General features: G+C 40.3%; 2 protein-coding genes across 3 annotated transcripts in view; both read left to right on the top strand.

Annotated features, from left to right (window-relative positions):
* Positions 1 to 610: 610 nt before the first annotated feature.
* Positions 611 to 14,394, top strand: slc13a1 (solute carrier family 13 member 1). 2 transcript variants are annotated; one of them, XM_044036110.1, is made up of 15 exons: positions 611 to 743; positions 1,677 to 1,805; positions 2,769 to 2,905; positions 4,013 to 4,176; positions 5,746 to 5,785; positions 5,895 to 5,976; positions 7,255 to 7,412; positions 7,494 to 7,613; positions 8,297 to 8,395; positions 8,526 to 8,627; positions 9,015 to 9,106; positions 10,072 to 10,166; positions 11,657 to 11,818; positions 13,558 to 13,695; positions 13,813 to 14,394. In XM_044036110.1, exons 1-15 carry the CDS (start codon positions 639 to 641, stop codon positions 13,954 to 13,956), a joined length of 1,767 nt encoding a protein of 588 aa, XP_043892045.1. In that variant the 5' UTR covers positions 611 to 638; the 3' UTR covers positions 13,957 to 14,394. The 2 variants fall into 2 exon arrangements, with proteins under 2 accessions (XP_043892045.1, XP_043892044.1); XM_044036109.1 differs by having other exon boundaries at positions 9,015 to 9,114; positions 10,071 to 10,166.
* A 1,011-nt stretch (positions 14,395 to 15,405) lies between these two features.
* The window catches only part of cadps2 (Ca++-dependent secretion activator 2), a 133,961-nt gene continuing 125,276 nt past the window's right edge, over positions 15,406 to 24,090 (top strand). The window contains exon 1 of the mRNA XM_044036339.1: positions 15,406 to 15,942. Within this exon, the coding sequence (XP_043892274.1) occupies positions 15,598 to 15,942 (345 nt within the window). The 5' untranslated portion in view covers positions 15,406 to 15,597. The remainder of the gene's footprint in view (positions 15,943 to 24,090) is intronic.

Genomic DNA, 24,090 nt, shown 5'->3' with positions numbered 1-24,090 from the left:
TTTATATATGGTGAAAAAAATAAATCTGCATTGTGATAGTGTGAGGTATAGAGTCGAAGGTCTAAGGTCACAAAAACAACCCACAACTGTTTTATAACCTAAAACTTTAGGATAAGCAGCTGACCGTCGAAGAGGAAAAGATGACTTTTTTCACCCTTTTTTCCTCTTTTCTGCTCTTCTGATGACCAGTGAGCTGTTATATAAGAACATGCTTTTTTTTAGGTTCTCTAAAGTGTTTTAGGACAGTTTTGAAAACACAAACTTTTTTTTATTTAACCTCTAAACCACCTTTATTCTGCCACAGTGTATTAACTGTTAAAAAATTCCCCCCGTAAAAGTGTCATAAAGTAAAAGCTGTCACATTATTATCTCACCTTTGTGTTCAGAGATAACCAGCAATTAGTTGTCTACACAGGTATCTTGCTCAAGAAAACTCCGGCAGATACGGTCATAATCTGAGGCTGGAGTATCTGCAAAAAGGGCCAACCTGACACTGCATTCCAGTCAGTCCGGCGACAGGTTAATCATCATCTGCTGTAAAGTCTTCCTGCTGAAGAGCTGTGTGGTCACAACAGGCACCAGCAAGAGGAAAACAGGAGAAAGAAGACAAAAGGACGCAACAAAGAAATACGGCAAAAATGAGGAATAGACTGACCCAAGGACTGTGGAACTATCGCACCATCTTCCCTATTGTCCTCACACCGCTGCTGCTGCTTCCGCTTCCTATCGTCATTGGAACAAAGGTGAGATTTATTCGCATCACAGACACCTGGACTTTCGCCCTGTGTTAGGAGCACAAAAGAATATCCATGGCACAATTAAAAATGTACCGTAAGTCTGTCAGTGACGAATGAACTTGTGAATGAATGAACTCGACTGTTACACTTAGTGTAGTCTGATGAATCAGTCTTCTTGAAATCAAACCATGCTCCCTGATTTCAGTGTCTTGAATGTGAATCAGGTTACGCCTGCAATGACAGCACCCACACTTTATTATTCATGACTCTCCTCTGTAGTGTGTTTTTCAATGCAAAACTCGTCATAGTAAATAGTGTTTTTACTAACACTGTGTTTCCTTTCTATGCTTGTGTTTTTATAGGCTGCTGCCGCTACCACAGCGTTAGTTTCATTGTTTTTCAGAGCACGGACCATAATAGAATATCTCTTCTATTCAAATAAATCCCTTGTCAAAATGAATCAGTATTGAAAACAATTATTAGTTGCAGCCATAAATCTTTGTTGCAACTGCAAACCTCACTTTACGACCATAGCATCACGGCATGTGTTACAGAAATGTTCTTTCTGTTAGCAGCGTGTGACGTGAGGTACTATCTCTTCCTTTTAATCTGCACAAATGAATCTATTATATTGTAAGTAAGGATTTTTTTTTTCTTACCTTGTGCATTTTGCTCTTGACACACAAGTGTTTCTACCCACCACTTACATTTTGTTGCATCAAAGGGATAAAAGTAATTGTAACTTTGACAAAGTGAAATCAGTGGGTCAGTTTTTAATGATGGAGCATCTGTGGGTATTATTTGAACTGCAGACATAATGGCTGAATACTGTATGTATGTTCAGGAAGCTTTGATACATTTATTGTCTGAGAAATACACGATTAATGTTTCTTATCAGTACTTATTACTCACATAAATGACTGCGTGTTGTCGCTGCAGGAGGCAGAATGTGCATTTGTGCTGCTGCTGATGGCGACGTTTTGGGTGACAGAAGTGCTTCCTCTGTCCATGACGGCCATGCTGCCCGCCATCCTCTTTCCCATGTTTGGCATCATGACGTCTTCAGGAGTGAGTTCATTTATTCCTCTTCAAATTTAGAAAGAAGACGAAAAAAAAAAAAGTGGCTACTATCAACATAATTGACCATTAATCACATGACAGTGACACAATCTTATCTCTCCAGAAATATGGTTCCAAATAAATGATGTTTATGATGAATGATATGAATGATATTTTTTCCATCTATCTATCTATCCAGGAAATATCCATTGAGATTAGTAATCTATATTCCAAGGATGAGCAACAGCACATTTTGTACAAATACAAAACAAGCAATTAAAACATGGAAGAAGAGCGATGCCAGTAAAATAAGCGTTAAAAAAACATAGCTAAAATATTAAAAGAGTAAAACAATGGTCTTACACAGCTATTATGACAATTTTATTCTAAAACCAGACATGGGAAGCAAAGACCCCAACCTCAAATGGACCTGTAGGTCATTCCAAGACCCTGGTTTGGGCACAGAAATATGTTTATGTTGTATTCACAAATTCTTTAGGTTAAAAAAATACTTTATGTTTGCTATGATGTCTAATTGTTTTTCATTTTTAAAGTCCCAATTCCTCAAACAGAGGAAGACAAATAAAGAAATGAATAACTTGAGTCTGGCTTTACTGCTAACTACTGTAGAAATGACTTGCCACTTTCAATTGTTAAAATGATAAAAAGTTGTAGTTAAATGTGTTTGTGAATTAAGAAATTGCAGAGTCAGGCCAGGAGACACAACTGTGACTGTGCAGCTTAGCTAGTGGCCTTCAAACCTTATCTACTGTAGCAAAAGTTACGTCCATAACAGGAAAGTAATCATAATAACAATGGTAAAATGTTCATGGCTACTTTTATGTAACTGCTCTTTATCAGAACATGCATGATTAGCCTTGTCGCCTGATCTTCGTCTTTATTGTGATGTATTGTCTTGTATTCGTAGTGGCGTCACGCTCACATTCTTCTGCCTGTGTGTTTCTCCTCCAGGTGGCAAAGTCGTACTTTAAAGACTTCCACTTCCTTCTCATAGGCGTCATCTGCCTTGCCACGTCCATCGAGAAGTGGGGTCTCCACCGCAGAATTGCCCTGAGGCTTGTCACCATGGTGGGTGTCAACCCTGCATGGTGAGCCCCAACACGACTTAGCATAGGTGTAAAAACAAACTAAGAAGGGCTGAATTTAGCTGCTCTGGTGTCAGGGTTCTAGTGTTGTCACACTGTCATGTGAGAAGACAGCAAGGGAAGCTTAAATATGTACTGTGTTGTATTTACATTTCAATACTAAACGTGCACTAGACCGAGATTAGAACGTGTCACTAGTTCGTATTCCCGTAGCAGCCTCCGCATTAAATCCACATAAAGCTCAGCTTCAACTGTTCTCTATGTGACGGCACAGAGTGGGGTTTTCTTTTTTCACTGCGGTCAGCTCGACGCTGATTGGATCGTCACTCCCAGGGAAGCTCAGCTTCTCTGGGAGTTAATGGAGCAGTGGGCGGGCACGGATGCTGGACTTCTCCATGATGATCGGACGGACTGTCTGAAGAGTCTTGAGCACCGAACAATGCCAAACTGTAGATCAGTTAAAAGGACTTAAAATCCTGATGATTTTTGTCCTGTCCTTTGTGGATTTAGTGAGGGAAGTCTGTAGACAAATTGTAGACAAATAGCTGGTCGTTGTGTGTTATTGTTTTGCCGATATAGCCCATATTCGTGTGTACCTGTACACTGTAAATAAAAACACTATTATAGCATTTCGGTTTTACATAATGATCGCGTTTCCTTGTTGTAGTTGTTGGTTTGCAGAGTTTATGTATGAGTGTATGTATGAATAACTGGGCGGAACAGAGCCATTATCAATGTTATTAGTTCAGTCTGGACTTTGCTTACTTGGAGAAGCCCTAAAAGGCACATTAAGAATACTACTCAGCAGCAAAAGGAAAATATTCAGACTTCAATGCATAATCCTTTTTAATCCAAATATGGTTTGGTGATCTAAATGCAGTTGATAATGCAGGACGGTATGGAATACAGGTGTAAATGCAGCCAAGATAATCTAGAGACAGCTGTAATCTGATTGGCCAAACACCGTTACTACAGTAAAAATGAGAGAAAATACAATTGCATTGAGTAACAGGAGCTTTGTAGCTAGCACCTATTAGCATGTAAACACACATATCAGTCGGAGCTGTCACACAGACGCTCCTGCTCTGACCTCCAGTTCATTGGCTGCAGGTTGATGTTGGGCTTCATGGGCGGCTGTGCCTTTCTCTCCATGTGGGTCCAAAACACCTCGGCTGTGGCAATGGTGATGCCAATCGTGGAGGCTGTTCTCCAGCAGATTTTGAAGGCCAAGGAGGAATATGCTGGTGAAGAAAACCCCGCCCTGCAGCTGGATGGTACCTGGTTTTTCATTGTTTTGTATACACACACACACACACCAAAAACTTAACTACTACCAGGGCAGAAAAATGTACAGTAATAGTATTGAAACTATTTATGTTTTGTTTGTTTCACATTGACAGGAATGCAACGGCGAGAGTCAGGAAACGGGAACATGAGTGTGGTCAAATAAAAGACTAACATTGTACCTTCCTTGATCCTTATCAGGAGAAGCTTAATGAATGGAGTTTCCAATACAACAGCCCTAAGAGCAGCTGAAGTTGCAGCTCAGTCTTTTGTTCTTATCTTCCAGGACATATCAGCCGCCTTTGATAGACTGAACTACTGCATACTCTCTGATATGAGCAGCAAGGACAAAGTGCTTTCTTGGTCTTAATCCTATCTCAGTGGGCATTCCTTTAATATCCTTATCCCATTCACATCATCATCATCATCATACATACACAAGTTAACCAAGTGCAGGGCTTCTCTTATCACTACTGTGCAGACGACTCCCAATTATACCTGTCATTTCTGCAAAATAATCCCATGGCCTGTGCACAAAGCGCTGCTTGTCTCTCAGCCATTTCTACACGATGAAGGAAAGCCACCTTATACTAAACCTGACTTCTCCTCATCACGGTGTCATCATCAAAATTTTCTCTTCAACTCTCACCCCAGAATATGGTCACGGACAACAATCCTTCTCTGATCATGTAGCTGAATCTGTCTCCAGGCTTTCCCTCACTTTCCCTTGCTACTCTCGGTTCATCTTGAGTCCTCTAATACTTGTCTGCAGAAAGTCTTCAAAACTCTGAATGTTGCAAAGTGCAAGCAGAATAAGGTTAAATATTGTTCTGCTATAAAATATTTCTGCAATTATTTTAAATGAAGGCCTGTACATACTCTGCAAGAACATAGAAATGTGTTCTCTCCACACCAGGGCTGTGAGAAAAGAATGATGTCATTATTTTTCTCGCAGCCCTCGTTTTGGGGGTTCTTGCAGCTTGTTCTTGACACATCAGAACTTTTTTCTTGAGTGGTGTCCAACAACTGTTCTGTGATTGGCCACAAAAGTGGGCGTGGTTAATGCAGAAATGTTGTCATCCTAGGAGTTCTGCACTTAAAAGGAATACTTCACCGATCTGCATTTAGCTTTGTATTACTAGAATAGGGGTCGTATTTTTGAAAAATTGTGCTTCCCAACCTCAGTTTCCCCTGAGTCGAGAAATATCTTCATTCTTTTCTTTGTTACGTGCCCACCAGTGACACTTCCTTTAAGTTTCTTGTAAAGTATGAAATGCCCTGGCCAGAAATAACTTTGTTCTTTGCCACCTCAAGAAAAATAATAATAATGTCTCTGTTCTTGTGGAGAATGTACAAGCCTTAAGAATGAAGGTTTGTTTTTATGAGCACTTCAGGTATTTATTTCTCTCGTACACAATTCTAGGGGCAGCGCTGGGCCTGAACCATGAACCACATGAGCTATAATTCACAAAGTTCTGTAGACTAAGACTTTTATTCTTAGAACATCCATGAGACACAATCAGAACACAGTAGAATTAACTATTTTATTATTTTTACAGAAATGGACAACCATAGTGAACAGATGACGGAAACTGTGAGGTATGTGACAGACTCTAATGTTTGTTCTGAGGTTGTACGGTTGTTAAGGAATTCTTGTTTTCTCCAGTACATCTGGTCCACATTAATACTTTATCACTGTGTTTCTCAGTGACACGAAGAGTTACGTTGGTCCTGATGATTCCCTCACTTGTGTTCAGATACAGCCGGTATCGCAACCTGCCACAACTCAGGTAAACCTTTGTGTACCGTCAGTTTATTACTGTCATGTGACTACTGCTAATACGATGTTTCTGAAGCACCTGGTGCCACTGCTACTGCTGATAATGTTATTACTGCTGGTACTTAACAGTTCTGCCATTGCAGTTTTACCATTGGTTCCAGTCCTGGTCCTAATTCAGCTTCTACTACTTTTGTGACAGTTGGCTTTTGACTACAACTACCTGCATTGGTCACAGCCACTGCTCCTACGAGTTGCATCTACTACTGTTATTATTAGGTTCCTACAACTGCCATTAATGATTACAATACCATTATAGTTACTAATGCTACCAACTGATGCTTTGTCCTTACACTCCTGCCCAGTCTCTGAGGTCAGCTGATCAGCTGCTCCCACAGATACCAAAATCTAAACGGAAACTCAGAGGGCACTGTCCATTTCTTTAAAACGTATCTTGAAACCCATTCTTACTCTTTGGCTTTCGACCCAGTATGAGACGTTGATTTTACCTGTTTATATTGTTTATATTGTACGACTTGTTTATCTGTGTTGTTTATATATATGTTACATTACCGTACATGTCGTTTGGCAGACGCTTTTATGCAAAGCGACTTGCAGTAAACGACATATTTTTTATTGTCTGTTGTGTTGTTTGTTTTTTAGGTAGTAGGTGTCTATATTTTATTTGTCTCTGATGTACAAGCACTTTGTTTCAGCTGTAGTTGTTTTTAAAGTGCTTTATAAGTAAAGTTGGATTGGACTGGACTAGACTGGACTGGACTGGATTGGATTGGATAATGTGTGGTCATGGCAACAATAAATATGTTAACCTTTGTGATTGGTTACATACAGACATACAGTAATTGTTGGAACTAACTATCTGTCTCTTGAAACACCAGTGGCTACGACAACAACTAAAGCTATTTTTACAGTTAGTACCACTATCAGTGCTACTAGTATTGCTGTCGCTGCCATAACTGATAATTGCTTATGGGGACTATTACTGTGGCAGTCTACTACTCTTATTTCTACTTCTCATATCACCACGTGCTATTGCTGCTCGCTCTCTGATACCTTGTGTGTTGATAAGATGCTGATTGTGCAGCCCCTCTTGCTACTGATGCCACTGCTTCTGTTACTATTGTTACTGTTAGAAGAACTGCAATTTTCTTTGCCCCCAAAGCTGCAAATGAATTCTGAATATTTACACTTTTAATGTCATCATAACTGCCGACAGTACCAATACATCTAATGCTCCATTTAAATGAGTAATTAGTATCTGTGTGCACAGGCTGCAGCTGGCCCGCCCGCGGCTCCCAGCAGGAGTAAGCATGACCTCATGTTGTGTAAAGCCATGTGCATCAGCATCGCATACTCCTCCAACATCGGCGGCATCACCACGCTGCCAGGAACCTCACCCAACCTCATCTTCTCTGAGTACCTCAGCCAGTGAGTGGATGGCGAGACTTCGGGGTATGTGTGTATGTGCATTTTAAAATTCCAAACCTCAAACACTTTCTTTACATTTAGGACTTACCCAAACTGTAACTGCATTAACTTCGGGAACTGGCTGCTTTTGTGCCTGCCCATCAGTGTTATCATGCTGCTGCTGACATGGGTGTGGCTGTACTGGCTCTTCATTGGTTCAGAGTGAGTGTCAACACACTGTCTGCACCGCTAATCACTTCCTATCTGTACTTTATTACAACTTGACTGTGTTGTGTTGTGTTGTGTTGTCTGGCTGCTTTTTTTTTTAATTGTCAAATCTTTGTATTCCACTTATTATATGTTATCTGCTTTAGTCATTCATTCATAATTCTGACATAACACAATGTGATCATACAGTGGCTGGGGTTCTCCCAAGCTGTCTAAGGTATATAGGGCCATTGACATCAGTGAGGACAGACTAAATGATGTTCACATCAGATGCTGATGTTATTTGACATTAACATGTTGATTGAAAAAAGCCACAGTGTAAAAACACATCAGTCACTGATCTCTCGGCTAAAACAGCTTGACGTGAGCTTGATCTCACAACACGATGACACCTGCTTTCATTTTCACACTTCCTGAGGCAACCTGAGACATGAGGGTCACACTAATGTTAGCATTAGACCTGTGATGATAACAGGCAAGTTAATGATGAGCGCTGCTGACTTTTGCACATGCCCTGCAATCTCTCCATTACCTGCTCGTCTCCTCTTTGTGCTTTAAACAAATGACAGACCGTCATTTAATTCACAGTGACCATTTCTCTGTTATCGCTCAATCGTATATTGTATGTCTCTCTCTCTCTCTCACACACACACACAAACACACACATGCACACACAGCTTCAGCTTCCTGTGGCGATGCCGAGGGGAGCAGTCTGAGAAGGAGAGGGCAGCAAGAAAAGTGATAGAAAATGAGTTCAAGTCACTGGGTCCCATGAGGTGATCATTCATTCATTCATTATAATTAGTGTGATTATTTAATAATCCATGTATGTGGTCCTGCTCTGTAAGAAGTGATGATAATCAGAAATCTGATGACTTTAAATGTGGCACGATGTCATCTTTCCAGCTCTCAGGAGATCGTCACTGGGGTCGTTTTCTTGGTGATGGTGTTGCTGTGGTTAACCAGATCCCCGGGTTTCGTGCCGGGCTGGGCTTCTCTGTTCCCTGAGTGAGTTACATGCAATTTGTTGAATTCTCTGTAGTCCACCGCACTTGCCCTGCTGCTGGAAACACTCAGCCATATTCACGTCGATTCATTCACAGCCCAAAATAGTGCCAAAACAAATGCCCCGATTGCGCCTGCTTGAGAAACGTTTCATTTTAAATTCTACAATTGATATCTGTTGTGTAGGAAATCACTCAGCCTCCTTTTAGAGAGCAAATTTACATTTATGAGTTGTTTGGAGCTGAGTGCAACACAGAGGCAAGGGAACAGGTTATTGCTTTTGGTCGTCTGAACAGTGTCATAAGAAAAGTATTGAAAACATCGACTGAATATTCAATTCAGAGGCAGTAAAACATGTCTGATATTGTCCCCTCTTCTTATCTGGAGCAGCCACTTAGGCTACATCACTGATGCCACCGTGGCTCTGCTGCTGGGTCTTCTCTTTTTCATCATACCTGCTTATGGACCCTCCAGAAGATACGGTAACTCCATGAAAGAAAAGAAAGTAAAAGTATTTGTCATTCCTGTCATGTATTCACGTTACATTACAGATGGGAAATAGAGCATTTGTTTATCCAACAGCTGCATTTACAAATATTTTGCGTAGATGAATTTATGATCAGGGCGAGCACAGTTGCCTCACATCAATAAGGTCACTGGTTTAAATCCTGTGTGGGTTTTGCTTTCCAGAGGTTAATTGGACACTCTAAAGAGTGACAATACAGAAACAAAAATATCACAGTCACATGGTTTTGTCTGGAAACCATGGAAACTGTTGGGCACATGGAGTCTACTATGATGCACTGCTGGATTACTACAGTAGCCCAGAATGGCTGAACCAAACCCAGGCTGGAGCAAGGACCTTTCATGTGTGTTTTATGTAACCTGCAGGTCACTGTAGGTGCTTCTACACACTTTGAAGGGAACTTCACCACTAGATGCCACTAAGTCTTGATTTAAAATCCCTGATTCAAAAGCAACTTCAAAAGCTGAATGCTGCTTCTCCTCATTTAGCACTGACTCTGTGGACTATGAGTAGACCTGTCCTAACCGTCTGGGAGGTCAGGGTTCGGGAAATCACCAAGAAAATGTAATAATCTCTTCCTTTGGCCATTGCCTACAAACCCAGAAAATCAATAATCAAAATCTGTTGTTTACATTTTCAATTATGTAGACAGACAAGTACCGTTAATTACATGGACTGCCAGTGAAAAGATCTTAAAATCATTCTGAATTGAACACATGAAGCCAAAGACTAGAGCCTCTTATTAACAGATTACTGGATTACCATAAATCCACAGTATTGCGAACAACATCAGTTGATGATCATCACTAACACTGTCCTATCTTTTCAACGTGTCTTGCAATAAAAATGTGACCAAGCATTTTGTTCTATCTTTTTGTGATGTGATGTAAAAAGATCTTTTTTCCTTGTCTCTCCGTGCAGAGGCCATGATCTCCTGGAAAGAATTCCAGGCCTCAATGCCGTGGACCGTGGCCCTGCTGGTCGGTGGCGGCTTTGCTCTTGCAGAAGGCACCCAGGTAATAATTTTACAAATCACTATATTTTATCAGGACATATAATGACGACAGGATCTTAGATATTTTGTGCCAAAGGCTGAATAAGAAATGATCCTACAAAGCTGTCTTCTGACTTTTAACTCGCTCCGGCAAAAGAGCACTTATCGCCCCTATTTTCGCATCCCTTCACTGGTTACCAGTTTGGAATACATTTTAAAGTTCTTGTGACTACTTTTAGAGCTCTAAATTGTCAGGCTCCTTCATACCTTGCGGATCTGCTGCACCTTTACTCCCCATGACGTAATCTCAGGTCAGTGGATCAGAGGCTATTAGTGGTTCTCCAATCAAAGTACAAAACTAGAGGAGACCGTTCCTTCCAGCTAATAATACCTAGACTTTGGAATGCTTTACCGCTTACACTGCACTGCGAAACATGTGTTTTAAAAAGCAGCTGAAGACCTGGCTTTATAGCCAAGCTTTTAGTTGACCAGTGTACTTTGGTTGTTTTTATTATTTTTTTATTATATTTTTTATCGTGAAGCACTTTGGGATTTTATCTGTGTGAAAGGTGCTCTATAAATAAAATGCACTTACTTACTCAAGATAGTGACATGAACAATTCCTAAAAATAACACAATGTTGGATTTTTCAGAGATTAAAAAAATTGTATAATAAAATGAATGTGACCTTTGATTTTTAACCTTAATAAACATAACATTGGCTTTGACATTAAGACACAAAGATGAGTGAAACTTATTGGTTGGATCAGGGTTAGAGGGCAATAATGGTTTTGGAGATTTTAGAGCTAGAGATTTTTTTTGTTAATTTCAATCACATGACAGAGACACTGTCATGCTGTGATATCATTTTGAGTCAGAGAGTGAATCATGTTGTGAAAAGGTAAGTAGGTTACATGAGTTATGTCTCATGTGTGATGTGCTGGTTGTTGACCAGTGTGGCTTGGCCTTCCAATGCGGACATCTGCAAGTTTTCCCACTGTAGTAATCTGACCTGATTCCAGCATTGAAAAAAACTTCAGCTGCTGCACTTTACTGTTTTTAACAGATACTACACAGAACTGTAATGCTGTTTGATTGCTATTGGATGGAGGTAAAATACCTCTAAACTCTAATTTAAGTGACAGATCCAACATCTGTACTTCTAGTGATGACACAGAAAGTGTTATTTTGAATGAAATATGTCCATTATCGGCATAAACGTACATTCAGACATGTTCACTGTCATTATGTGTGTGTTTCAGGTATTTCTTATGTTGTGGGGACCTGCATTTGTTTACAGTCACAGTATGGGGACGTGTCTTCCTTATGGGACAAAAGCAAGTCCCCATAATGCAAATTATGACATCATAAGGTGAAGACGTATACAGTTAGGACAAGGTTAGGGTTATTTATAGTAAAGGTTAGAGTAAGTGTCCAGGAAAATAATGTAAGTCAATGTAATGTCCTCTGAAGTTATTGTGTGTGTGACACTGTGTGTGTGTATATCTGCAGGAATCAGGCCTCTCTTTGTGGGTGGCCGAGCTGCTAACACCTCTGGGTAATCTGCCAGTTTTGGCCACCATCACCGTCGCCTGCATCATCGTCACCACGGTAACGGAGGTAGCCAGCAACGCCGCCACTATCACCATCTTCCTCCCCATCCTCTCACCTCTGGTAGGTTCTCACAGTGTTAGTTGGATATGCTGCACAGACACCATGTATGTTCTAATACCTGCCGTCACCAGGGCCTACAAAGATAGGTCCACACTCGGCCACTTTGTGATCTGAGAGAGATGTTTCATTGTATAATTCTCTTTCCATGTTGTTTTGATCCGTGTGAAAATAAACACAAAAGAACCGGGGCAAAAGACAATAAATAAACATAACAATCTTCTTTTGAATGTGCAGCAGCACCAGTCATAATATTTTTTGTTTTTATTTATTTTATTTTTTTTCTTGATGCTGATCCGTGAGAGGATCATGAAACAGATGGACAGATCAGATCTCACTGTTGTACTAAGGTGAGCTACGTTTGACTTTAGAGATATTCTGGATTGATAATAATAATGATAATAATTATAATAATTGGTGTGGGTAAACTGGTTTTCTGCAGCTCCTAATAGCAAAGGGAAATTTCAAAGAAAACAAAAATACGCAGAGACGCAGACTGGAAGGTCAGTTAGAACACGGTGCTCATTTATATTCAGCCACCGCATCATCCAGTCAGCATTTAGGACAAGAGTCAGTCTAACTGTTCTCCTTCTTTTGATCGGCCCTCTGACCAGTCCTTATTTCCAGTCAGTGTTCTTCATTGTGAACTCTTACTAAAGCCTTCAGTTGCTCCTTCGTTCTCTGATTCTCTTTGATCATGTTGATGAGTTAAGACTGGCCTCTCCGCCTGTATCATCCTTACCCATCACCACTGAGCCAAGAGTCCTGCATCATCTGCTGAACCTCCAGCCTTGTCTCACAGAACAACATTGCTGTTTTACTTTACGCTCCATGGGGAATGTTACATTTGCACATTCTGTACAGAAAAACAATGTTTCAGTGTTACATGCTGCAATTCTATTAACAGCAAACAACCAGAGTGAGGTGTCTGCAAGGAAGCAGCACTTTGATGTTCAAGACCATTTTGAAAATGTCAAACGATTTGTTGTGAAATGTGGTGACACAACCACAAACATGTTGTGTTATTTGTAGGAAGTTGATATGCACGTCTGTAGATGTAAACAAGGTCATAATAGTTTTGTTTTTATTTCGTATTCACCTTTTGTTTTTAAAATGAGTTGGTTTTAATTAGTTTTTAGAGCGGGTTTGCTAGTTTTTCTTTTTTTGTGAATGCTTAGTTTAAATTTAGTTTTTGAGTTTTTTGTAATATGGAGTATTTGCCATTTGTCTCAAATACAACCTTTCAAAATTGCTGGCAGAGAAAAAAAAATACACTTCATGTGAACCCAAAAGTATTATGTATGAAATTAATTTACAAAGATGAAAACGAAGCACAGTTTCACTACAATTTTAGTTAGTTTTATAAACACACAAGTTTCAGTTAGTCATCTGTTTTTTATTCGCTTTAGTTTTTATTTCAGTTCAGTATAAGTAGTGTCATTTTGGTGTGAGCTCACATACATTTGGAGTTTGCAAAAACATTTAATAGAGGCATTTAATACTGGCAAATGTCTGTACTCTCCAGCTCAGCCCTCTGTTTTTCATAATTCTGTTTTCAGGGAAATATTGTTGTTTTATTGTCGTTTAAACCACCTTGGGAATTCAGACAGCAGGCAGTTTGGTTGCAGTGCAGATGTCACAGTGACCCTCTTGCTGTTGTTTACTGTCCATATGTTGTGACTCAATCAAGTATTGTAGTAATTCAAAAGATATTTGCATTGCTTTCATTTGTCTCTCCTCAGGCTGAAGCCATCCACGTCAACCCACTCTATGTCCTGATCCCCACCACTCTGTGCACATCCTTCTCCTTCCTGCTGCCAGTGTCCAACCCACCCAACGCCATCGTGTTTGCCTATGGACACATTGACATCATGGACATGGTGAGTCCTAAAAGAAACAGTTGGATTTTTCCTTTTCCTAAGATACTGGATGTGCAGACAGCAATTTGCAACTTACTATTTACATTTAATGTGATTGGCCTCTAATTATTAATGCAGGTGAAGGCGGGGCTTGGTGTTAACGTGATTGGCGTCCTTGCCGTCCTTTTGGCTGTGGCAACATGGGGCGTTCCATTATTCTCTCTGGATGTCTATCCTGACTGGGCACCAGTCCATCCTTCTTTTAACACCACAGCGCCTTGAAGATTGGTTCCTATGTGTGGTTCTAGAGCAGTAGTCCTCTTAAAACAGGCTTTATTTAACATGTACAGTTTTTTCCCCCCTATGGTTGTGAGTGTTACTTTTAAACTTAAGGATAATGCTGGTGTTAGTTTTAAATTGTCTTATCTATAAATGAAAACCTGATTTCTCTTAGTTTGCTGTGTCATAAACGTCTTGTGTTTTTCAAACATTAAATTACACATTCCTTTATCACCATGAACACACACTATAGTTAATATTTGGCTCGTTCTTCTGCCTCCAAGAGGCCAAGCTGAAAAAGGACAAAAATAACAGCAAACTACTGCGTGTGCGTATTCATGCACATGTATATATTTAAATATATACTGTATGATACACAGTGACTTATGATAATTCTTTACAACATGTATATGTCGTATGATTAAAAATGTAACAATTGTTTCGGTTTTGTCATCTTTTTGTACAAACACATTTAATTTTACATAAAATCAAACACTGGCAACAATGTACCAACTAGACGAGAGCTCTCTCTCACAAATATTTGAGTTTGTAGCTGCAGCCGAACGTAATAATAATAATAGAACATAATATGACAAAACTAACTAATAACACACACACGGGTTATGTGCCCAGCTTTATTATTCGTAGTATTTGCTGCTTTTTGTTCTACAAAACTCTTTGAAAGCTGGAGATATATCAGTGAAACACTGACCTCTAGCGGCCATAGAATTACTGCGTTATACAGTCATCCATTCTCTTTGGTCATCAGGTATAGCCAGTATTTCACACACTGTGTTTCTATGGCATTATATACAAATCAGTGGAAGTAGAACCAGGAAATAGAAGTATGTGATTTTATGATGATGACTCCAATTATGAAAAACAAAACAAAGCAATATATAACAGCCTGTGTTTGTGTGTGTGTGTCAAGGCTGCAGGATGAATTATATTACTTACTGTTGAATTTAATTATTTATTGTACCATTTATCTGTAGGATGATACAAAGGCATCACAGTGCATTTTGATGTACACATACACATCGTCTTGTAATGAGGAAGTCGCCTATGCTAAGTTACAAGTGCTTCATACATACAGGTAGCCATTCAGGTTGTTCAGTAAAAAATATGATTTTTCAAGAACTAACATTTCCTCTGGTACGCCGAAAATTCCCGAACAGAAATGCTTGGGGTTGTTGCTTTGCCTTTCACACTTTACAGTGAGAGAAGCACGCACAGAGTGAGACCTCTTCTCCCCCAGTTTCCCTATCTTCGGCTGCAGCTACAGGTTGCACACCTGTAGGCAGGAGCAAAGGAGCGCGCGCGTGCACAGTGCAGCAACAGCAGCCAGCGGCGGCAGGCGCGCGCTGCCATTCCGACACATGGTGGTGCGACGGACGCGGTGGTGGCAACCTGCGAATATTAACCGTTAAAACCCCGCCCCACCCTCCACACAAAACACCGACGGACCTCTCGAGTCAGCGCCTCAAATCACACGACCTACAGCGGCAGGGCAAGACTCGTGGTCGGTTAGGAGCAGCTGTCAACGCCACGTCGACTAAAACAAACAAACTAACGCTCAAACAGTTGTTCCTCTCTTTGTTTTTTGTTCCGTCGGTGTGAGCCGGAGTTATCAGGCTGTAAACCATGCTGGACCCGTCCTCCAGCGAAGACACCGGCGGGGAGTCCGACTCAGAAGTTGCGCCGGAGGAGGTTCCACGGAAACCGGGCGCCTCCTTGTCGGTGAAACGGGGAAGTAGCAGTCGAGCGGGCGGCCAGCAGTCCGCTGCACCTGGGGGTGTCTCCGGTAAAGGTCCGAAAGACAGTGGCGCTGCAGGTGAGGAGGAGGAGGAGAGGAAGGAGCGGGAGCGGATCCAGAGAGAGGAAGAGGAGAGAAAAACTAAACTGCAGATTTATGTGTTCGTCCTGCGGTGCATAGCCTACCCTTTCAACGCCAAGCAGCCCACCGACATGGCCCGGCGGCAGCAAAAGGTGAGTCCGCCATCCGCACGCTGAGGCAACATGCACCTGTTGTTTGGATAGACGTGCCTGCGAACTTCCATTGAGAATATGTCCATTTTAAGCTGACTTAATGAACTGTTAAAGTAATTAATGTCAAGCAACTATTATTCGAGTCTTTCATGGAATCTTAGTGGCTTTACAGTAGTTCAGCTCATATTATATTCAACACAAATAACCACTCTTCAGTTTTTTAAGTCTTAAATACATGTGTCTGTCTTTTTGGCAAACCTAATATGAATCTTAAAATTGAAGGAAATCTGAAATAAATCTGGTACCGACTGAAAAAGTATTTTTTGTAGCTCTTTGTAGTTTGTATGTGAAATTAAGAGAGCATCAACCACCCACCTTATTACACCAGTACAGAAAAACCTGTGGCATCTGCACTGGAACCAAACTACCGGCTGTCTGAATTCTCAAGGTGGTTTAAACGACAACAAAACATTACAATATTTCCCTGAAAACAGAATTATGAAAAACAGATGGCTGGGCTAGAAAGTACAGACATTTGCCAGTATTACATGCTTCTGTTAAACGTTTTTGCAAATACTTGTGAGTTCACATTGAACCGAAATGTGGCATTCACTGAATAAGAAAGAATTAAATCATAACGTTTACAGGAAAATATAAGGCTGTGTTTAGTCGTGTTTATTTACTTTCTGAATTTGTCCTTCAGTTTTTGGAGTTAGTGCTTTGCAAGGATGCATTGAAGTGTAGTCTTTGGCTGCATCACATTCAATGGCCATTCCACTGATAGGGTGAATAACTCTGCTCGGGTTTGTCTCTGTTAGACTCGGATGAATGCATTTCTGCAGTGCTGGAGGGCAGCCTGTAAACTGCATGCTTCTGAATAATGGAGCAAGCAAGGAAGCCACTTATGACGGAAGGACTTTCTCTCCTTCTGCTGGGGAACATGTTAATGGCTTTCTCCTGGTGTTTAAGTTAAACATGCAGGTGTTTATATTCAGCACAGGTGTTCGTGTAAGTAATATATCTGCTCGAGACTCTGATAGAGAGCAGATGTGGTAGTTTAGTTGAGTCACTGAAATGAGTTCATTTAGCTTTGTGTTGTGTTTTTCTATGAGCACACTAACAGGGAGCCATCAAAGCCATCAAGAAAGTAGTGCATTGGACCAAGCACTGATCAGATATTCAAATGCCCAAACAGCAGAGCCTTAACTGGCAAAAGGTCAATCAAAAATTGACGCTTTGTCTCTATGTTGACAGGACATGAAGTAAGAGATGACTAATAAGAACATTTCACAGAAAAATCGCAGTCATCTCGAGTCCCGTCTGTTTCCTGCTGCATGCTTGCTCTGGAGGTGGAGTTAATGATGCAAACTGATGCTTGGTATCGGCCCACGCTCAAACGCAGCCTTCAGCATCTTCACTGTGGGCCTCCATGATGCTCAGTCTTCAGGCTTTCACCTCGCAGGGAATTTATTAATGATGACATTGGATGTGGAAAGAAAACTCCAGTGTGTGCTGAAAGAAATGACAAATTGGGAAAAATCGGCTCCCTTGTCACATTTTATGAATTTTATTTGTGGTGTTCGTTTGAAAGCAGATTGTTTGACTCAAAGCTGTAGGATTAGTATGCCCCGCTCAGGTAGCCACACATTTTCTTTGCTTTGAGAACTTGCAGTATTGACAGTGAGTTGCAGGCAAAGCAAAATTTCCACTGTAATATTAAAGGCCTGGTGGGCTGCCAGGACAAAAGATATACTTTTAAATAACAAAACAAATCATAATGTAATAATAAGAAGTATAATTTCGCTTAGCTACATCTTTGTAGTTCTGTGTGGAGCTGTCCTAAAATGTGAGACTATTTCTTTTACAACAGTTAGACAGGTTAAAAAAACCTCACTTTAATAAACGACTTTTCTGATTTCTTGGCCCAATTAATGCCTCGATATGATCGGATTCTAATTGTTGGGGATTTTAATATTCATGTGTGTCCTGATAATAACTGGCCAAAGACCTTTTGAATCATATAGACTCTTTTAATCTCGTGCAGTTAACACATGAACACAGGCACACACTTGAACTGGTCTTATCATATGGTTACTCACTTGTTAATTTGAAAACTTTGTGAGGCAGTGTTCTCAGATCATACGCCAGTTTCATTTGATTTCTCTCTTCCATGTTTGGTTAAACCGCCTCCATAAGGAATCATCCTTATGTTTTAATACTAAGGAGCTGACCACAGGGTTTCTCTCCACCCTGTGCAGACACGTTGGCTCCATTTAAAAAAAACAAACAAACAGGTGTCTCAAATCTACACCTCAGCCCTGATGTCACTAGTGCTGTGGAGGAGGGATAAGCTGCAGCTGCAGGTATCCTTTGACATGTTGAAAGACAGCTGGCAACGTTACCAGAAGACGGTGAAGTCTCACCTCCGCATGAGCCCGTGTCCCTCTCCTTATTAAAAGGGACTATTGATCATCCCTCACCTTTTCAGAAAGGTATTGGACCTCCTGTCCTGGCTATTGTCAACTACAGTTTCACCACTAGTGTGGTACCCAGAGCTTTTAAACATGCTGTAGTGTTACCACTGATTATTATTATTATTATTATTATTATTATTTACAGTAAAGTCCCAGTCGACTGGTCGATTTATGAGTTAATTTAAAAACAGTCTATGGTTAATTTGATTTAATCAAAAGGAATGTAACAAGTGCTAATGGGGGTGTTTTCAGAGCACCCCTGTTTCACAGGTAGCAGCGTGTCTTCAGAGAACACCCCTCTTGTTTTCAGTATTTTGGATTAGCCCAACCCACAAGAGGCAGATAGATTAAAGTACGTCCGGTGGTTTTATTTAATTTTGAGCTTCATTTTTGGCTTCATTCAGTCAATCGGCAGTGTGGAAGTCTTTTACAAAAATAGATGGCAGGAAAAAAGTCGAATGCAACGTTTGCAAGCAACAGTTTGCATAACACAGCTCGACTACAAACGTGGCATATCATATAAAACGGTATGCTAACTTGTCCATTTTGAGTATAAGAACATATCAGAATTGGCATATTTCAATGTTTTATTATTAGACTCTCCCGAAAGGTCGATTTTTTTAAGTCGAAATGTCAGGGCTTTCTTTGGTTGATTACAGCCCTAATTAATAAAACCCGGTCTTGATCCCTCTTTGTTTGCTAATTTCAGGCCAAAATTCCATTCCTTTTTAAAATCCTGGAGATAGTTGTCTTTTTACCCATCTACAGACCAGAGTGGGATTCAGGTGATGTTTCAGTCTAGGTTTAAAACTCCACACATCACAGAGTCTGCACTATTAAATGTTTTTAATGATATATATTTAGCCACTGTTTCTGGTAACTGGGTTATCCTTGTGCCACTTGATTTGACCGCTCCCTTTGATACAGTTGACCACAGCACTCTAATTTCTCGTCTTGAGCACTGGGTGGGCATTAAAGGAGCAGCACTAGACTGGTGTTGTTCCTACCTGGCTGAGAGAAGTTTCTGTGTTAGCCTTGACTGCTCTGTGTCCTGTGTCCTACAGAACCTACAGAATTTCAGCCAGGCTAAAATTATATGAGTATGTTTTTTTTTTTTTTTTTTTATGCTCTTTTTTCATTCACTAATAACCTGTTGTGGTAAAACAATCTGAAAGAATCACTATTTGGAATTGTAGTTGGAAGAGTAATTGTTAAATCATATTTCTTTTCTTTTTTGAGGATGTTTTTCCAATCTACAGAAATAAAAGAAAATGGTGTTATAGGTTTGATCAGTAGAGGGGACTGTATGCTTCCACAGGTATGAATCGGACTGACTGCACACCATACAGCTCTGGGGGAAGTTTTCTAGTGACACTGAAGCAGAGAAACCAGCCATGCAACATCTACTTTCCTTGTTTACACTGGACTGAATAAGCTTTTGCAGCTTCTAGCTTCTTCTGTTGTGTGCAGGCCAGGCCTTTGTACGTTCTGTGAAACAGCCACTTTCAAGTGTGAGAATGGGAACATATCTGATAAAAGTCTTCAGAGTTGTAAGAGATCATGATAGAAATAAGAAATTTAGAGGTATGGAATATATTGTCTTGTATTTTTTAAGGCCTTTTGTTTTAAAGTGCCTGGCACTGATGAAACTTTCCAGAAATGGATCCGGCATGTTGTGTATCAGAGAAGAGGAAGGAAACGGTCCAAGTTTCGTCCAACAATGTCGAGGTAAAATAATGGATGTCTGTTTCCAACGAGGTTTCAGTGAGATTAATTTCTAATGCTAACTAGAGAAAGCACTGCGAGGGTGCAAACATCCTTTACTTTACCTCATCACCAACAAAATACATTAATTTCTTCCTTTGGTTTTACCCTACATTCCTACACAATTTAATCAACATATGACCAAAAAACAAAACCTCACAAGTAGATTTCTTTTCTTTGTACACCATACAAATACATCCAAACACTACTTTAGTGAAACTCTTTTATGAAGCCACGGGGGCAGAAGTTTTGAAGTTTTTTTGTTGTCTAAGATGGTTGATCAAGATCTTTACTTGAGGTTGGTTTTGGCTGAGATGTGCTTGGCAGCAGCAGCAGTAGCACTACTATAGCAAAAGAGCAACCTGAAGGTTTGACATCTGGCTTTCAAAGTGTAAAGCAGCTTCACTCCATCGCTTAAGAGGTGCTCCTGTGTTCAAATTTGGACAATGAGCTGCTGCTGCATCCGTAAATTGTGGATTTTTAGCTGTTTCACACTTTTGAGCGATATTGTCCCGGCCTCTGACCTTGCAGACTCGCCTTGCTCAACAACATGATTATCCTCCAGTCTTTTCTGCACCATTTGAGACTCGATTAAATAGTCAGGTAGAATCTAGTTAAGTTAAGTTGCCAAAATTGGATATGAGTGGATGCTTGTTTTTTTATGAGGTATTTTTATGGCATCATAAGGAAACTCCCACCTGCTCCTTGTCTTCCCTGCTGTTTCTGTTTTTGTCCTGTTTCTAAGCGGGCCTGACAAATGGAGCAGGGAAACCACGACTGCAGAAACCCCCTCCTGATGGAAGACCCACGCATCTTCCCTTGTCCATGTCTAATCCCCTGGCAGCTGTTTATTACACAAACAAGATAAACACCATCTCTTCTTTTCTCCCCGCTTCTCTGATGTAGGGAGCCACTTCTGTTGATGTGGAGGTATGTTTTTTTTTTTTTAGTGGGCGCAAGTTTTGGCCACAAATTTGCTGAAGGCAACTTCCGTCCTCTGTTGTCATCTTCACTTCCCCTGTCAGATTCCCTGACATGGAGCTCTTCTCATAGGGTTATGTAACCTCTTCTCCTCCTCCTCCTCCTCTTCCTCTCTGAGATGTGAAAGGATTTCTCGACAGGGAGCTCCGTGAAGAGCATCACAGGGGGGTAGCCCTCAGCTCAAACTCTGTATGTACATTGTACATACAGTAATGTACATTGCTGTTTTTAGCACAGATGCTACAGTAGAGATGATGAAAAACATGCAAAACCAACAAAACAAGTCACTGTTTTGTCTGCTTCACTGTTGTAAGGAGCCACTTCAAAACTCGTTGTTTTGTCACCAGATTGAGTTAAAAAGTTTCTGGTTTTGTGTTGAAATTATGGATGCTGCAAAATGGTGTGAGAGTGTGTGTTTGTTGCAGCGTTTCCTCTCGGATTTGTTTTAGTGGTGGGGTGGCAGGGGGCATACATGCGTCAGTATCACTCTTTCCTCCTACATACACTCTTACTCTTTCATACAGCATGACTCCCGAGCTGAAAATGTTGGTCTGTTGTTCAGCCCGTCTTCAGTAACCGTTGGATGATGGATTGCAATGAAATTAAATGCACACATTAATCATGGCCAGAGGGTGAATCCTAATGACTTTGGTGACCTTTTGACTTCCTCTAGCATTTATTTATTGCATTTAGTAATTTTCAGTGAAATTATGGAGTCATTTGCAATGGAAATTTTCTGCTCAGGCACCCTCATTGGTCTAAATTTTAATTGATCTCATGCTTAACTTTATAACCAAATCCTGACATAAGACTTAAAGGCACTTTACTGTGAGAGCGACAGCACGTCTTTCTATGTTTACCTTTTTGCCTTTATCTATTTATCTAATGAATCACTAGTCATCAAACTGTGTCCTCTTATCCTTCTGTGGTGTCAGACCTTTTGCCACCTACTGCTTTACCTTCGTGAACTTACTCCCACACATAGTCTTTTACTGAATTTTTGAAAATTCTGGTACAATTTGATGGAAACAGAAAAGCTAGTGAGACGGCATGTACCCTGTCTTTCAAAGTACTTTACACGGGGTTAACACCTCATTGCCATAAGCCCTCAAGACATAATGTCCTATGATATTTATGACTCACCATAAAAATAAGTATGTACAGGTTGAGTGGCTCGCGTCATGTCCCTTTGTAGCAGCGGCACCAGCTCATGGTTTCGCCCGGTGCTTTTGGTGACTAATGAAGTCTCTGGAGGGGTTTTCACTGCTGTTGCGCATACAGAGCATTTGTTGAGTTGACGGCCTGCTCCGTGTTCTCCCTGCAAAGGCTTCTGTGACTTTTTTTTGTGTCTCCATGTATTAAGGAAAGTGCAGATGTAGACATTTTGAGAGAGAAAATATTGCAGTTTGATTGCGTTGGCGTTGACTCACAGGCTTGCTGAAAATGTGTGGAGCTAGTATTGTATTGTATTTGCCTAATGCCAAAGTTAGACAACACAATCTTTTGTCTGTTTTGATGACCGGCAGATGTCGATGTGGTCAGCCATCACAACAGATTTATAGGGATGGGTATCTTTAGGATTTTATACTGACATGACATTGTCATTTTCATATTTGATGACTGTGTGTTATTTGTGCAGATCTGTGAGAAACAAAGATGTTCTCTTCAGTCTGTAGCATAAGATGTGTATAGATCAAGACAATAATTCATCTAAAATCATATTGTGACACACATTTTGGCTTTAAAAATGTTCTGCCTCCTGTAATTTGAAAATTGCTGAATTGTTTGTCCATATGCTTAACGATACGTAATGTCGTTGGTAGGAAGTGGTGAACATAAGTGAAAGATTATCCAGGTGCATTATGGGAAAGATGGTAGGTTACACTGTTTCATGGAAGCTTTTGGCCAGTGCTTCTCTCTGATTCTTCTAGTGCGAAGCAACTCCCCCTATATGGCCCTGGTGATCACTCCTAGTAGGCATCTGGGTGGTATAAGAAATATGGAGACCATCTTTGACCCATGCTAGAGACTGTGAAAAACCAAATGTGCACCTGGAGTCCAAATTAGTTTTTTGTTTTTTTGTAATCATGTCCCGGTATAAAATTCACACATAAGCCAATAAACACATACAGCCAATGTTCCCCACTGTTCTCTTCCAGCGTGTCATTGTCGTTTCTGCAGTGATGAAACTCTTGTCCAATCACATGTTTGGGTTTTTGTGCATCAGCACATTGTGATTCTGTTAATTTCTTTATTATTTTTGTCTTTTTATAGGAAGCCTCTGTATCACGCTGTGTTTAAAACTGGAGCTCCAGCTGGGCCTCAGCTTTTCTATTAATCAAGTTGTTTTTTTGTTTTGTTTTTTTCACTTAAATGTTCAGTTTTCACCAGCTGTCTGTCAGCCACTACACGATTAGATTTGAGGTTTTTTGTTTTACCAAATTTTTCCTTTGTGTAGGTCTCATGTTCATTGAAAATTAATATAAATTGAAATGGATTATTTTGAGGATCGGTGGCATTGATAAGTGTCAGCCCACACAGTTGTACTGTATGTGTCTCATTGTTCTTTTGTATTATCCCTAACTATTAATTGAAAAGAGGTAAAGCACAAAGACCATGAAGGCATTTGAAAATGATGCCTTTTGTATAAGCAGTCAGTGTGTTTTTCAATAGCTCAATCCTTCACATCACTTTAGACTGGATTCCTCCCTGTGAGGTGCATACTCATCTTATTTTAAACCTTTTAATTACCTCTCTATATTTGTCATGTATCAGACATTATCAAATTACCTCCCACCACTGAAGCTTTAGTTTTCAGTGTAACAATTACTTGTTTTAACAAAGGCAATGATCATGTAAAAGCCATTATGTATATAATAATGAATGAAAAAGTTATTTATATATATGTGTATATATATATGTGTACATA

This window comes from Solea senegalensis, linkage group LG10, assembly GCF_019176455.1.
Source record: "Solea senegalensis isolate Sse05_10M linkage group LG10, IFAPA_SoseM_1, whole genome shotgun sequence".
In the NCBI taxonomy this organism is placed as follows: Eukaryota; Metazoa; Chordata; class Actinopteri; order Pleuronectiformes; family Soleidae; genus Solea; species Solea senegalensis.
Note: the sequence above shows the minus strand (reverse complement) of the source record. Positions and strands in the feature narration are given on the sequence as shown.

What these genes read in the sequence shown, in the direction of transcription:
- slc13a1 (XM_044036109.1), top strand. Translation starts at nt 639, where the DNA reads ATGAGGAATAGACTGACCCAAGGACTGTGGAACTATCGCACCATCTTC. An exon ending in CTCTTGCAGAAGGCACCCAG is followed by an intron (nt 10,167 to 11,656) that starts GTAATAATTTTA and finishes GTATATCTGCAG; the next exon opens with GAATCAGGCCTCTCTTTGTG. An exon ending in TCCCCATCCTCTCACCTCTG is followed by an intron (nt 11,819 to 13,557) that starts GTAGGTTCTCAC and finishes GTCTCTCCTCAG; the next exon opens with GCTGAAGCCATCCACGTCAA.